At 42.5% G+C, this 17,272-nt stretch overlaps 1 protein-coding gene across 5 annotated transcripts in view; it reads left to right on the forward strand.

Moving 5' to 3' along the window:
* Positions 1 to 425: 425 nt before the first annotated feature.
* LOC147098769 (putative RNA-binding protein Luc7-like 2) overlaps positions 426 to 17,272 on the forward strand; it is a 76,898-nt gene continuing 60,051 nt past the window's right edge. For 3 of the 5 annotated variants that reach the window (XM_085969439.1, XM_085969442.1, XM_085969440.1), the window contains exon 1: positions 427 to 737. Coding sequence is in view for 1 of the 5 variants with exons in the window: in XM_085969441.1 (XP_085825567.1) it covers positions 677 to 737 (61 nt within the window). In the remaining 4 variants the exon portion in view is untranslated. Of the gene's footprint in view, positions 738 to 1,359; positions 1,378 to 17,272 lie in introns of those variants that run through there. The other 2 variants (XM_085969441.1, XM_085969443.1) reach the window with 2 other exon arrangements.

The following is a 17,272-nucleotide window of genomic DNA, read 5'->3' on the forward strand; positions in this document are numbered from 1 at the left end:
GCTCCCATGCGCCAAACCGTTCCTGGCATCAAGCTCCTCGAAAGCTGGGCGCTAACAGCGACAGGTTGCGGTTGGATCAGGAGGAATTTCGTGTTTGCCAATCACAAATTCTTTTGTGCTCGCCCCTTTAAATGTGCTGCCCCCAGGAGAAGGAACGTGCCACTTTGAGGTTGAGAGTGTGGGGAGGGGGGAGGAAGAAACATATTCCCCCTCCCTAATGGTTGAATAAAAGTATTTTTTTTTAAAAAGCAACAGATTTGGTTGTGCGGAATTGTATGTTGATCAGCAATGATATCGAGCTACTGCACCACGTTGTTGGCTCATTCCTCCCTCTCCAATACCTTCAACCACCCCCCCCCCCTGCAATTTTTGAACTTGGTGGAGTCCGCGTCACGAGCCACCGCCGTTGGGCGTGACGTCAGTTCCGGCAGAGCGGCTCGAGACGAGGGAGCCGAGCTCGAGCAAAACAAGCGGCGGAAAACAATCGGGAGGCGGAGAAGAAAGCTACGCTGCGGACCGCCGGCTTTTTAAAATGTTTTAAACGGAGGAGGAGGAGGGAGGGGAGAAAAAAAAAAACCCCAACTATTCCGTGGCGAATCCGATAACTTTAATCTCTAATAACCGTGTCTTGCTTTTTTAATTGTTTTGTCGGGAGCCGCTAAAAAGGGAGAAAAAGATGTCGGCGCAGGCCCAAATGCGAGCCATGCTTGACCAGCTAATGGGCACCTCTCGGGACGGTAAGCGCGATACTGGCCACCCTTGTCCTTACTCTGTTTAAATCTAGTGTCGAGATTGCCTTACGAATTGAAGTAACATGTCCGCTGCCAGAGTCCGGCCAATATGGTGGAAGAAGCCGAACTCCTGCCTCTCTCTCTCGCTTCCCTCCCTACCTCCTTGCCGCTGATTGACGGGTAGCTTTTAACCAATCGGCGCCGGCCCTTCCCCGGACTAACGGCGGGCCGCGGGCCAATCAAGAGGGAGCTGGCGGCGATTGACGGCGGGACGGGCCAACCGGTGGAAAGGACGTCACCCGAGCGTTCGTAAGAAGGCGGGGCACTCGGGGCTTCCTCATTGGCCATTGCCCGGGTGGCAGCGAGCCAATGCGGTTCTTGGGATGGGCGGGGACTTTTCAGCGATTGCTCAGGCCAGGGGGAAGCCTCCGAGACCGCTGGTCCCGAGGTTGCTGAACCAGTTCTTTGCGTGTGTGGAGGGTGATTATAGCCCGAACTGAGGGGAACAGTTGTAATGCATGCATGCAGGCTATGCATTAAAAAGCTCAAGATTATTTAGAGATTATAAAGGAAATCTGAGCGCACTGGCACCGTGAATAATTGGTTGGAAATGCATAATAGAGTAGTTCTCACCTGAAAGAGAAACGTAAGTTGATACCTCTCTGTGCATTTGCTTCATTTATTCATGTTTTCCGGAGTTTCCGTTTATAATTAAGCTTGTACTACTTGCGTCTTGTGATTCCATATAAACTTCATCCTGCATCTGTGACACAGGACACTGTCTCTGTGCTGAAAGCCACTCTGGCCGGAAAAATAATCCAAAGGTCATACCTTGTGTCTTCAGTACCCTGGAGTGATTTCATGGATGGTGTTGATCTCCAGATTCATTCATACGATAATTACGATCTGTTTGTTCAACTGGTGCAGTTGTCACCATTACGTCTTTGTAATCATTCCTAGGGGACCATTATTCTGTCAAATTGCATACACCTGCTAAATATATAATCTATATATAATATATGGTGGAGATGCTGTGGTCTTTTTATGTGATAATCTTACACTTTATGCAACACTGTATGTCATACTCAGTGTTTGACCAAACATAGAGTATATCTCATCATCAGGACCCTTAAACAAATTAAAAATCAGCCAGTTAGCAAGGATTAGGGCCAACTTTGATATCCCTTTGATTTTTTTCTGTATTTCTTTTGTCTTCTTAAATCTTTGTCTAAACAGTGAGTGCTGAAGACATCGGGGGGAAATGGCTTGGAGAGGAGTTACCAACGTTATGAGGGAACTAAATTAACACACACATCTGAAGTGGTGAGAGTCCCTCTTTTAAAGTCACCATAAGCCCATCTGCCTGTCACTAGTGAAGACAACCTACTAATTCCTGAGTAACGTTACTTGAGATGTCATGAGATAAGTAAATGGTACACTGCAACTATTGTAGTGGTTCTTGACCAGGGATAACTTATGTCCTATTAATCACTTTGACCTAATTCTCAGTGTGAACATGGAGATGTTCTGAAGGTACATTTGTCTATCAAAGTGCATAAAAAAATCACAAAATAAATATAACATTTCCTTTGAAAACTTTATTTAAAATCAGCTTAGATTACAAGATGTAGATATCAGCTTTCGGGATCATTAGGTTTGTTTGCTTGGCAAGTAATGGAAATTCTCATTTATAGGAGTTCTTAATTATAGGGATTTCTGTTACTCACATGATGGGTGTGATCCTGAAAGCCACCGTCTAAACCATGTAATCCAAGTTAGTCCGAATGAAGATATCAATACAGATCCTGTCCTGTTTTACCACTCAACTAATTGGCTCAATGCTGAAAGTTTACTGAGAAAGCAAGGTCACGGCAACCGTAGAACTTGCTACTTCGATCCAAAATCTAAATTTTGTGTATTTTCAAACTTTTGGTTTATTTGGATATATATTCCTTAAGCCATTCTAGTGTATAAAAATCTTTGACAAAAATACATTTAATAATTGGCAGGTTAAGGATTAAGTCATTCAGGACTAAAGATTCAAGGTAAAAGTAACTTTGGCCAATAATGTCCTGGCCTTTCTTGGAGTTAAATCCAAGCAACGACTTGTTAAATTGTCGTGGCTTAATAGATAATTGCATGTGACTGTCTTAATATTGAAGATTGACTCTAGCAGACCATCGTGCACTGTATTAGCAGGTTTGGAACTTCAGCTCTGCAGTCTATTTTTATATATTGGTAATGAATCCACACATCATATGAAATTTCACTGGTGAACATTACTGCTTTATGGTTTTTGTCACTTCTCACCTTGAGGTGATCTGTACCAATGAAGTGGCGGATGAGGGAACTGTCTTTGGTTACACGTGCTGCATTCACAAAGCAAACACCCGGATTGGATTTCTCTTTTCTCCACTGCTCCATTAGGAATGTATTCCGGTGGATGGGGCAAAACGGACCTTCCACCTATATTTGCGTGCCACAGCTTTTTGCATTTTACTGAGAAAATTTACACCAAAAATATATTCTCAATATGATGGACATACTATCTCCAGGGGTTCGGTAGTTTTTGGTGGTTCTGTTGAGTGTGAGCTAACGTGGTATATTGTGAACTTACTACAGTAAGTGGTTACTTGGGATTAATTTGTTGAATCCAGCATCAACACTTACTTGAAATAGTGTATTACATTACAGAGGATATACAGCACAGGAACAGGCCATTCGGCCCAACCAGTCCATGCCGGCGTTTATGCTCCACTCGAGCCTCCTCCCGTCTTTCCTCATCTAACTCTATCTATAACCCTCTATTCCCTTCTCCCTCATATGCTTGTCCAGCCTCCCCTTAAATGCATCTGTACTATTCGCTTCAATCACTCCCTGTGGGAGCGAGTTCCACATTCTCACCACTCTCTGGGTAAAGAAGTTTCTTCTGAATTCCCTATTAGATTTCTTGGTGACTATCTCATATTGATGGCCTCTAGTTTTGCTCTTTCCCACAAGTGGAAACATTCTATCTACTCTTATCAAAACCTTTCATGATTTTAAAGACCTCTATTAGGCCACCCCTCAGCCTTCTCTTTTCAAGAGAAAAGAGCCCCAGCCTGTTCCTTTCCTGATGGGTATACCCTCGCATTTCTGGTATCAACCTTGAAAATCTTCTCTGCACCCTACCAGAATTGTACGCAGTACTCCAAGTGTGGTCTAACTTTTAGTGATTTGTGTATTTGTACTCCGAGATTCCTTTGCTCCTCTACTCCATTTAGATTCTTACTTTCCAAGTAATATGTGACCTCCTTATTTTTCTTACCAAAATGTAATAGCGCACATTTACCTGTGTTGAATTTCATTTGCCAATTTATGCCCATTCTGCAAGCTTATTAATGTCTACTTGTAATTTGTTGCAGTCCTCCTCTCAGGGAAAAATCATGAGGCATTGAATGCCAGTAAACTGGCTCATGAGGAGCATTGACTCAACTGTTCACAATTAGTGATGGGATTTTGGATTAGTATTGACAAGTGTATGTTGATTCTTGGTTTCTGTTACCAGAATTTTGTGTGCCCTGAAGAGTAACAAATATAATTCATTTTTCATTCTTTTAAAAATTGCATTCGGAAACATAAATAACACAACAAAGTGAGAATTTAGTGCTCAAAAAAATGTATTAAAAGACTGCCTAATGATGCAATGTGGCATCATGTCAGCCTGTCAAATGCCGAATTTTGACTCTGGTATTTTTGACATCTATATATAAATTTTTAAAATATCGAATTCACTAATCAATCTCCCGTGACGTTGCACATGGAGAGTAGAGACCAAGTGTAGTCTTCGGATCGTGAGGTGATAATCGGACCAGGGCGCACAGATGTAATTCAGTCTCCATTTTAAAGCCATACATTCTGTCCTATTTTAAATAATACTTTGATTTTATAATTTTTATAGTTAATTAGCATAACTTCGGGCAGTTTGTGAAATAGAGAAGTAGAGTTGGTTGGAGCATAGGCGTTTCTCTGCTGTACATACTGAGGAACTGGGAGATACAAAACTGAGGTGCTGCAGCACCACCACAGACAGGAGGATGTAATTACAGGGAGTCAAGTTTACATAAGCAGTTTCAATAAAACATCTCAACATAGGATTTTATAATATGTGTAGACATAAGATTTTTAACATTTTTATAGTTATAATCTATATCCCCCCTCGTCCTTCTTGACTTGTCTGCAGCCTTTGACACAGTTGACCACTCCATCCTTCTCCAACGCCTCTCCACTATCGTCCGGCTGGGTGTGACTGCACTCGCCTGGTTCCATTCTCTATCTAATCGTAGCCAGAGAATCACCTGCAATGGCTTCTCTTCCCGCTCCCTCATCGTTACCTCTGGTGTCCCCCAATCTATCCTTGGCCCCCTCCTTTTTCTCATCTACATGTTGCCCTTTGGCGACATCATCCGAAAATACTGCGTCAGTTTCCACATGTACGCTGATGACACCCAGCTCTACCTCACTACTTCTTCTCTCGACCCCTCCACGGTGTCTAAATTGTCAGACTGCTTGTCCGACATACAGTCCTGGATGAGCAAAAATTTTCTCCAATTAAATATTGGGAAAACCAAAGCCATTGTTTTCGGTCCTAGCCACTCACTCCATCCCTCTCCCTAACATCTGTCTGATGCTGAACCACACTGTTCGCTACCTTGGTGTCATATTTGACCCTGAAATGAGCTTCCGACCACATATCCGCGGCATAACAAAGACCGCCTACTTCCATCTCCGTTACATCGCCCGTCTCTGCCCTTGCCTCAGCTCATTCGCTGCTGAAACCCTCATCCATGCCTTTGTTACCTCCAGACTTGACTATTCCAACACACTCCTGGCCGGCCTCCCACATTCCACCCTACGTAAACTTGAAGTCATCCAAAACTCAGCTGCCCGTGTCCTAACTCGCACCAAGTCCCGTTCACCCATCACCCCTGTGCTCGCTGACCTACATTGGCTCCTGGTTAAGCAGCGCCTCGATTTCAAAATTCTCATCCTTGTTTTCAAATCCCTCCATGGCCTCGCCCCTCCCTATCTCTGTAATCTCCTTCATCCCTACAACCCCTCCCCCCCGAGATATCTGCGCTCTAATTCTGCTCGCTTGAGGATCCCTGATTATAATCGCTCAACCATTGGTGGCCGTGCCTTCTGTTGCCTGGGCCCTAAGCTTTGGAATTCCCTGCCTAAACCTCTCCACCTCGCTACCTCTCTTTCCTCCTTTAAGACGCTCCTTAAAACTTACCTCTTTGACCAAGCTTTTGGTCACCTGCCCTAATTTATCCTTATGTCAAATCTTTTATCTTAAAATACTCGTGTGCAGTGCCTTGGGACGTTTTACTACGTTAAAGGCGCTATATAAATACAAGTAGTTGTTGTCTAGAGCATACAGACATCACCCTTGTTACAGATGAAAAGCAATCTTAAAATGCTTGATGCTTCTGAGCTATATACCCTGACATTGATGAGCACATTCCAATCTACAAAGTTTCCATACCAAACGACAGTTAAATTCGATTGACCTGACTGTTTATGTTGCAACTCGTATATAGTTGGTGAATACAGTATAACTGTGTTTAGCACTAAATCTGTCATTTAAATGTGCAAGGGCGGCAGAAACAGAGTTGAAATAGCATGGAGAGCGAGACTATGTTCAGAGAGCTCTGAGGAGAAGTAGTTTTTGGCTTGCTTCCCTCCAGTACTGCCAGACCACGGGACCCCCCCAATCACCACCACCATCTGTACTGCAAGAGCAGAGACTCTCTCCACTCACATTGCCTTCCCATCTCCAGTCTAGTAGTACTGAGGTCAGTTGAGGACCTCGCCATCCCTTGATTGAGATCAGTTCATTTGGCAGAGATGGAGAATAAAACTGGGACCTTTATAGGCCGCATGGTTCAGCTACTTGCTGGATTAAATTGCCAAGCTACTGAGGGTGCTGGGTTTAAGTACATATTTTTTAAGAGAAGCGAAGAGGTTTAGGCAGCTGGTGCCTGCATGCTCCCCTGCTGTCATTCTTGTGCTTTCAGTGGGATTTACTTTGTACGTTGCACCTTAGCATTCGAAAAGGAGTGAAGAAAAGTCGAAAAAAAATTGCATGTACTTGTGTGGTTCGTTCAATACCTTCCTGCTTTGTTTTTTTTAATTGAAACTAGTGAATATATGAAGTATGTCCTGACAAAACTACTATGACAAAGGTGAGGAGGTTGCAAGTTATATAATTTATTGCAATCCGGGTTAACGTCGGAACAGGAGTGGGTCATTCAGCCCCTCAAGCCTGTTCCATTGGTTTACATGGATTGGGGAGTGGCTTGTGTTCCTGTTATTTTTTTTTTTAAAAAGGGGAAGATGCCAAACCCTGGTTGCTTTGGGGTCTGTGAGTTTGACTTCAGCAGTAGGGATTCTGTTGAAAAGCATTATATGGAGTGTGATGTATGGTCACTTGAAGAGGTTGTTGATTAGGGTCACTGAGCGTAGCTTTGGGCAACCTAGGACCTGCATCACCAACTTGATTTGATTTAAGGAAGTCACCAGTATGGTGGAGGAAGATGATCTGACTGATGATGTATACCTTGACTTTCAAAAAGCATTTGATAAAGTACTGCATAGATGGGAAAAATATGGGGGAGGGGAAATTTGATGTGGGATTATAGGACAGTAATTACTTTAAATAGGTAACTAGGTGAAATCACAAGCTAAAAGTTGTTAATGGAATTTGAGCTGGTTGACATTTTGAGTTTTAGAAGTTAGGTGGGACTAGGGTTACAAAATGTCAGGAATTTTTAAGAAGAAACTTTCCATGGGAATTTGGGGAATTTATGGGAATTTTGAGTTTTTTTTGCACACTAATGGTTTTTGTCTCTGACCCTTGTATTTGTCATCAAAATAGACATACAGTTCCATACAAATAAAAACAGGCTTTCAAAACTTTATTTAGGTTATAATTTTGAACTTTATTGAACCCCCACAAAAAAGACCCATCTAAAATAAAATAAAAAGAGCGTCAGCTTATTTAGCCTGTAATTTGTCCTTATTTTGTCCCTTTTGAGTCTGCTACTTCTGAGTCTTCTACTCATCATTGCTCCTCCTGATTCTCTGGCTCTGACGTGTCCATTTCCTCCTCTGTGTCACTATCTAGCTGTGTGGTGGACACTTCTGTATCTGGCTCAATAAGTTGTAGGTTCGCCCGGATAGCCACCAGTTTCTCCACTCTCGTTAGTCAGCCTGTTGCGCACCATTGTATGCGTATTCCCAAAAAGTGGCCAGTTTCGTTCAGAGGCCGCTGATGAAGGTGGGATTTGGAGTATCACCGATGCAATGGGTGACAGGGCCTCAGAAGCACAATGTCCCTTCCACCAGGTATGTGCACTGATATACTTGCATGATTCCCATATCCCGTCCCCATTCCAAAGACCTTGCTTGGTAGAGAACTTTGCCAGACTTCCCAGAACTTTGCCCACGTCCAGATTGAGGTGGCGTGAGAGGGTAGAAATCACACTAAGTGCTGTTGATCTGTTTTCCAGAAAGTATTGGTCTCCCAACATGCTTTGGGTCCAGCATGTTGCATTTGGATAAATGCTGCTGCATCTTTGTGGCATTCTTTACATATGGCTTTGTACAGTGTTTGCACATGTACACAGTCTTTCCATTTTTAACGCCTGGGGTAAAATGCTTCCACTCATCCGACGGTAAACGTGACATTGTTCTATGCAGAGAAATAAAGGGCATTCGTCTCTGTGTCGAACTGCGGTCGATCGGCACGATTGCAACAGGGTGAGTAAATTTTCCTGATGCGCCATGTGATGGAAGCATGACCTGTGCACGCAAGAAGCTACATCACCAATAGAGGGAGCTAATCGCTCATCCAACCAATCAGGACACATTTGTTCACAGTCACATACAAAACTTGTAATTATTAAAACAAGCCAAGTAAGCAGATAAACATATATTGATTAAGAAATTTCTTAATAATTAAGATTCCATCTCTGTTAGTAATTTTAAGAGAGGACCTGTGGGGGGGAAAAAATGAAAGATACAAAAAAAAACAATATTATGCTAGCATGTGCTTTTTTGGGCAAAATTCCCAAGCTAAACTTCCCGTGGAAAATTTCCTGGAAACTTTCCACCCCTTCGCAATCCTAGGTGGGACCAACAGTGACTAGTGTTACCTGTTATTGCAATTTCCTAGAGTTTGGTTGATTGCGTTTGGGTTGGTGGGGGGCGGTGTCAGAAAGGAATTTCTCAGTCCACCCCCCCCCCCCCCCCCCCCCTAAATTGGCCTAGTTTTGTTTCCTCATTTTGCCTTTCCCAGAAGATTGTATACTTTCACCATGTCTGGACGGATGGAACAGTTGCTCTTTTCTTATCCTTCTTCATGTGTTCATACCATGCAGGGGTACCTGTTAAAAGGTAACTGACAAGAAAGAGGTCTGGGGTTTATAGTTGATTAGCAAATACAGTTTTATGTTGTATTGCTAGGGCTTTTGGGTATAAACTAAGACTACGCTACTTAAGCCATATAAAACTTATTGTACCCAATTTTCGTTCCCTCACTTGTTAAAGGACATGTCTTTGGGGAGGAGGCAAGCAGGCTGATGCCAATTTTAGTGCTTTCAGTTATGAGGATAGGCTCCATGATTACTTTGAAGAAATGCAGGCTCAGTGGGCACATGATTGGAGTTGATAGTCAGATTATCTGGTTATTATCACATTGCCGTTTGTGGGAGCTTGCTGTGTGCAAATTGGCTGCCGCATTTCCTGCATTACAACAGTGACTGCACTTCAAAAATTACTTCATTGGCTGTAAAGTGCTTTGGGACGTCCGGTGGTCGTGAAAGGTGCTAGATAAATGCAAGTCTTCTAGTCTAGTTAGACAGGTTACTTGAAATGGACAAGGATGGTAAGGCTGCAGGTCATGCCAATAAAATCCATACACAGAGAGATGGTTAGCGGCCAGCAGGTATTTCTTTTCAGAGTCATCATTCTTTGAGGGGGGGGAAAAAGCTGCCAAGACCCTGTGGTGGGTATAGAATTACTGCAGTCCTTTAAGAGAACTTGGACAGATTCATGAGAGACGAGAGCATTTCCAGTTACAGGGAATAAGTTGCTAGTTGGAATGAATCATTGACAAACATGATCTCCTGGAGCCTTTCTTTAGGAATTGGAGAGGAATTTTCCAGGGTGTTTCATGAATTTGCTGCAGTTTTTTTCCTATCAATTTTGCCTTTCTAAGAAGTTAATATCGATGGGAGATAGGTGAACAGTGTGATGGTTGCATTGTTGACTGAATGAGGCAGGCTTGATGGACCTGATTGTCTTCTCGTCCTTTTCGTATATGTCCATATTTCTGAATTATCCAAATTTAAAACCGTGAAAAATTGGAGTTGAATCAAGTGCTTGCGTTGCCACTCCCCTCCTGCTTCAGTGAAACAGCAAACGTTCAGACATTGACCGTGACCGGTCATGCTTGAATCACTGCCAATTGGTATTTTGCATTCATATTTCGTGAAGAGAAAATAATTATGGAGAAAATAAGGGGAGTAGGTAAAGCTGCTGCTAGTGTGATATCCAGCTGTTAATGTTTCTGATTTCAATGGATAGTTCCACCTATGTTATAATTTTTCTCATGTTACACTGGTGTGTACTAGTATTAACTGGTGAAAATTGGAACTGCAAGCCTAGAACCCCCTCCAGCTGTAAAGAGTGACTGCCAGAATCATTTTAAAATCGAACTGTTATTTAGCATGTTAATATGAGGCTATTTCAAATTTGCCACAGGCACGTGTTCTGGATTCCTGAGATCGTGCACAAATATACTGTACAGTAGGTTGCTAATTTAGATGCAGTAAAGTTATAAATTTGAAAGCTTGGTGTCTGGCTGCGCTGTAAACGTCCAGAAAAGTTTATGCTACTGAGTTTCTTATATTTGCAATGAAAAATTGTTTTATACATCACTTGCCATGATTGTGAGAGAACATGGTGATAACGAGGATAATTTCCAACCATTATAAAATAAATCCATCGGGCTTCTCAGCCTAGAGTGTATTCCAGCGGTAAATTGTAGAGCTTGGACAGGGTTCGAGCTTCATGATTGGATTTGAAACTCCTCCGTGCATCTTCACTATATTGAAATTGAGTTTTTGATTCATTGTAGTCTCAGGACCCCCCAAACTGTTGACCGCTTTACTTCTCAATCCTTCCTTCAAGTTTTCAAAGCCAACCTTGGCATCACATAATCATTATTTTCTGATTTACATTGTCTTCCCATTTACTTGGTTTAATCTTGTTGGTTTCTGCATTATGGGCCTGACCCATTGTTGTGGTTTCTTAATTTAGAAAATGGGAAAATAAGTGGATCAGCAATATAGAACATTGTCAAATCTGCCTGACCACGACAAGCTCTACCCTTGAATTGTAGACCACGGCCAAATTCTCAAAGCACTTCAAGATCATCCTAGATAGTAGGAACAACTCCATAACCTTCTCTTCCACAACTAACAATCTCCTCTAACCTCCTCCCACTGATCCTCCATTCTCACCGTAGACACCAAATGCATGGAGCTACTGCACTACTTTGCGTCAAATCTGTTATCCATTCTGCTGGCTCCTATGAAACTTCCCCATTTGTCAACTTCCTCCCAACTGAGCCCCTTGTTCTTTGCTCTGCCATCGATGGCTGCTCCTTCTTCTGGAACTCTGTACCCTGTCATCTACTCTTTGCCAATCCTCCCTGCCTTTAAAAGCAAGCTTAAGACCCTTCTCTTCAATGTACTTTCACCCTATCCCTCCTGTGCTTCCCAACACCACCCCCCTCCTTTCCTTTTTTTGTTTAGGTTGCCAGGGAATGGTAGCTTAGGTAATTTTTTTGGAAGAAGTATCAAACTTTGTGGTTAATGCAGAGGCGAAATTGGTATGTAGCTCGCCCTGGTCTCACACCTTAATACATCTGTGAGACAAGTCACAGACCAGCATTAATTGGTGCTTGTATACAAGTCACTGGCATTAATGACTCATTTATAATTTCTGTATGCAGATCGAGGTATCCAGGCAAACTGGAAGCTGCCTCATGAAAACCTGAATCAGTTCACAAGGAGTTAATATTCCTCTTTATGTAACTGCTTTTATATAGGTTTTTTAATTGTAGGAGTTCCTTTAGACAAATCAGCTGATCCATCTCTTTCTTGGTATGCAGACCTCCGTCTTGCAATGTATCTTTTGGGATAAGATATTACACACAAAATATTAGAGCTTCTTGTATCCACACAGCCTGGTGCACTTTTGTTGGAACTAAAGGTTAACAGCCTGAACTAGGATACTTATGAAACCTTTTGGTTCAATTGGTAGTACTTGTCGCTGAGTCAGAATTCTATGGGTGCAAGTCCCACTACAAGCTTAATCATATAATCTTGGCTGACACTTCGGTGCAGTACTGTAAGTGCTACATTTTCTTTTAGATGAAATGTTAAACTGATGTCTCAAAGGATCTAAAGAAGATTCAGAGAAAAGCAGGGAGTTCTCCAGGTGTCATGGCTACCTGCATGCAGCAAGACCTGGACAATATTCAGGCTTGGGCTGGTAAGTGGCAAGTAACATTTCTGCCACAGAAGTGCCAGGCAATGACTTTCTCCCAAGAGAGAGTCTAGCCACCTCTCCTTGACATTCAACAGGATTACCATCACTGAATTCCCCACTATCAACATCCTGGGGGGTCACCATTGACCAGAAACTTAACTGGACCAGCCACATAAATATTGTGGCTACAAGAGCAGGTTAGAGGCTGGGTATTCTGTGGCGAGTGACTCACCCCCCTGACTCCCCAAAGCCTTTCCACCATCTACAAGGCACAAGTGTGATGGAATACTCTCCACTTTCCTGGATGAGTGCAGTTCCAACAGCACTCGAGAAGCTCGACACCATCCAGGACAAAGCAACCCGCTTGATTGGCACCCCATCCACCAACGGCATGCCGTGGCTGCAGTGTGTACCATCTACAAGATGCACTACAGCATCTCTCCAAGGCTGCTTCGACAGCACCTCCCAAACCCGCGACCTCTGCCACCTAGAAGGGCAAGGGCAGCAGGCGCATGGGAACACCACAACCTGCAAGTCCTCCTCCCTCCAGTAACACCATCATAAACCGATGATCTTGTTATTTATTCATTTGCTGTTTGTGGGCCTTTGTTGTGTGCAAATTCGCTGCCATGTATGCCTACATAACAGTGACTGCACCTCAAAGGTCACCAGTTGATTGTAAAGCACTTTGGAATATACTGACGGCGCTCTATAAATCCAGTTTGGTCCATTTTATGTGAAACCATTTAACTTGAAGCAGTCAAGCAAACAATATGTTAAGTCTTCATGCTTTGGTAGATGGTGAGATTACATTCTGCAACAATTGTTCATTTTGCATCCCCCTTTCCCCTCTAACTGCTTTTACAGATGACCACAGCTATGAATTACCTAATTGTCTGTCAAATCTGTATAATTAAATTTGAAACGTGCTGCCTGCTATTACACCACCTTTTTATATTAATTCATATCTGCAGTGCAGCTGCCTCCTATCTTCAAGTTTTTTAATGTAGCAAAGAGAACAGCCTCCCCTTTAAACCTTTGTAGCTTAAAGCAATATAAAACGAAGATATTTCCAATTTTCTCAGTCTTCCCTTGCTTTCCAAAAAGCATGTTGCCTATGAATAGGATTATCGAAAGATTTATTGTAGAGTTACATGAAACTGAAGCAGCAGGCCTTGGATTCCAGGACTGCCTACATTACCTGGGATGTCAGCTGTAGGTTACTGGAAGTGTTTGGATTATGATGTCCACCCCAATTGAAGTATTTTCATTGGAACCAGGGGCCTAGATAACAGATGCACTGATCTGTTTGTTTGCTACATGCATGAGCCAATACATTTCTAAGATGCCATCCTCATTTAGAGAGTTCCTTGAATGTAAAGCCTAGTGATCTGATTCCTTCTCTAGAGGACACATTGGTGTTACCCTAAACAGCTAACTTAACATATCTTGTCTGAATTGGAAACAGCAAGGGAAGTGAGTTCCACAGAAGGATGAATAAATAAAACTTCCTCAGTAGTCTGAAAAATTTCAAATAATTATATGATTTCTCTAGTCCAGAAAATCTTGGGGTTCTGCTTTCGATTACATTGTAGCCCCAAAGAGAATAGCAAATTCAGATTGTCCCAGGTGTACAGAACTTGAATTTGTGTTTTGTTGAAGGAAAGATTGACATCACTGTAGTTTGGGCAGTTCATCGGGTGGAGTCAGCTGGCAACCATTGACCTGAAAGACATATATACCATATCGGGATTTGATGAAAATATTCAGGGTTTATGTAAGCAAGTCCACTATTTTTACCAGGTTTTCATATTTGGCCTTCTCAGAGTGCTCATGAAGCATTTGTCCTTTTCTACAACCTCTGTTAACTCTGGAACTATGGCACCTATCCTACTTAGATGATTGAGGTCCTATCCAGAATGTTGCACAGATAACCCAAGAACCAAAGCAAGGTCAGGACTTGTGCTTCATACAGGCCTGATTTTTTTTTTGTTCCTGGGATGTGGGCGTTGCTGCCAAGACCAGCATTTATTGTCCATCCCTAATTGTCCTTGAGAAGGTGGTGGTGAGCCACCTTCTTGAACTGCTGCAGTCCTTGTGGTGAAGGTACTCCCACAGTGCTGTTAGGGAGGGACTTTGACCCAGCGATGATGAAGGAGCGGCAATATATTTCCAAATCAGGGTGGTCTCTAACTTGGAGGTGATGGTGTTCCCATGTGCCTGCTGCCCTTGACCTAGGTGATAGAGGTCGCGGGTTTGGGATGTGCTGATGAAGAAGCCTTGGCGAGTTGCTGCAGTGCATCTTGCAGATGGTACACACTGCAGCCACAGTGCGCCGGTGTTGGAGGGAGTGAATGTTGAAGGTGGTGGATGGAGTGCCAATCAAGCGGGCTGCTTTGTCCTGGATGGTGTCGAGCTTGTGTTGTTGGAGCTGCACTCATCCAGGCAAGTGATGAGCATTCCATCACACTCCTGACTTGTGCCTTGTAGATGGTGGAAAGGCTTTGGGGAGGCAGGAGGTGAGACACTCGCCACCCTCACCCTAACCCTCTATAGAGCAGAGTAGAGTTTTGGATAAAAATAAGCAGAGTGGGTCAGGAAGGGACAGAGAGAGTAACAAAGGTAATAAGGCATCAGTGACTAAGGTGACATTAGGGAAAAAGAGAAATAAGTCAAAGCTAAAGGCACTATATCTGAATGCGTGAAGCATTCGCAACAAAATAGATGAATTAATAGCGCAGATAGAAATGAACAGATTTGATCTAATAGTCATAACAGAGACGTGGTTGCAAAGTGGCCACGGTTGGAAACTAAATATTCCAGGATACATAACTTTTAGAAGGGATAGGCAAAATGGAAAAGGAGGAGGGGAAGCCCTGATAATAAAGGATGGGATAAAGACAGTAGAGAGAAAGGATCTTGGCTCCGAAAATCAAGAAGTAGAATCAGTTTGGTTGGAGCTAAGAAACGGCAAGGGGCAGAAAACATGGGTGGGAGTTGTTTATAGGCCCCCAAACAGTAGTTGTAATGTAGGGCAGAGTATAAATCAGGAAATTAGAGGCGCATGTAGCAAGGGTAATACAGTAATCATGGGGGACTTTAATCTACATATAGACTAGGCAAACTATAGTGTGGAGGACGAATTCATGGAATGTATGCAAGATAGTTTTCTAGATCAGTATGTTGAGGAACTAACTAGGGAACAGGCTATTTTAGACCTAGTGTTGTGCAACGATAAATGGTTAATTAATAACCTCATAGTAAAGGGGCCTTTAGGGAAGAGTGACCATAATATGATAGAATTTTATGTTGAGTTTGTAAGTGACTTAGTTAAATCCGAAACTAGGGTCTTGAATCTAAACAAAGCAAACTACGTAGGTATGAGGGGCGAGTTGGCTAAGGTAGATTGGGAAACTACGTTAAAAGGTATGACAGTGGACAAGCAATGGCTAGCATTTAAAGAATTAATAGATAATTTACAACAAATAGACATTCCTTTAGGGCACAAAAACATAAAGCAAAGTGGTCCAACCGTGGCTAACGAGAAGTTAAAGATAGTATTAGATCAAAGGAAGAGGCTTATAATGCTGCCAAAAAGAATAGTAAGCCTGAGGATTAGGAGGATTTTAGAATTCAGCAAAGGAGGACCAAGAAATTGATAAAGAAAGGGTAAATAGAATGAGAGTAAATGAGCAAGAGACATAAAAACAGGCAGACTGTAAAAGCTTCTATAGGTATGTAAAAAGGAAAAGATTAGCAAAAGTAAATGTGGGTCCCTTACAGGCTGAGACGGGAGAAATTATAATGGGGAATAAGGAAATGGCAGAGCAATTAAACAAATACTTTGTCTCTCTCTTCGGAAGAAGATGCAAAAAACTTCCAGGAATTAGTGGAGAACCAAGGGTCTAGTGAGAATGAGGAACTGAAAGAAATTAGTAAAAAAAAAAGTAGAACTGGAGAAATTAATGGAACTGAAAGCCGATAAATCCCCTGGACCTGATGGCCTACACCCTAGGGTTTTGAAAGAGTTGGATGGTAGCAAATGTAACCCCACTATTTTAAGAAAGGAGGGAGAGAGAAAACGGGGAACTACAGACCAGTTAGCCTGACATCAGGAAAATGCTAGAATCTATTAAGGACGTGGTAACGGCACTTAGAAAATAATAATAGGATTGGGTAGATTGAACACGGATTTATGAAAGGGCAATCTTGTTTGACAAATATGTTAGAATTTTTTGAGGTTGTAACTCGCAGAATAGATAAGGGGGAACCAGTGGATGTGGTGTATTTGGATTTTCAGAAGGCATTCGATAAGGTGCCACACAAGAGGTTATTAAACAAAATTATGGCTCATGGGATTGGGGATAATATACTAGCATGGATTGAGGATTGGTTAACAGGCAGAAAACAGAGAGTAGGAATAAATGGGTCATTTTCAGGTTGGCAGGCTGTAACTAGTGGGGTACCGCAAGGATCAGTGCTTGGGCCTCAGCTATTCACAACCTACATAAATGATTTGATGAGTGGACCAAATGTAATATATCCAAGTTTGCTGATTATACAAAACTGGGTGGGAATTTAAGTTGTGAGGAGGATGCAAGGAGGCTTCAAGGAGATATAGACAGGCTAAGTGAGTGGGCAAGAACATGGCAAATGGAATATAATGTGGAAAAATGTGAAGTTATCAACTTTGGTAGGAAAAATAGAAAAGCAGAGTATTTTTTAAATGGTGAGAGATTGGGAAATGTTGGTGTTCAGAGGGACCTGGGTGTCCTTGTACACGAATCACTGAAAGTTAACATGCAGGTACAGCAAGCAATTAGGAAAGCAAATAGTCTGTTGGCCTTTATTACAAGAGGATTTGAGTATAAGAGTAAAGACGTCTTACTGCAATTATATAGGGCCCTGGTGAGACCACACCTGGAGTATTGTGTACAGTT

This window comes from Somniosus microcephalus, chromosome 28 (genome assembly GCF_052327205.1).
Source record: "Somniosus microcephalus isolate GS21.2 chromosome 28, FLI_Smic_1.0, whole genome shotgun sequence".
NCBI classification, from domain to species: Eukaryota; Metazoa; Chordata; class Chondrichthyes; order Squaliformes; family Somniosidae; genus Somniosus; species Somniosus microcephalus.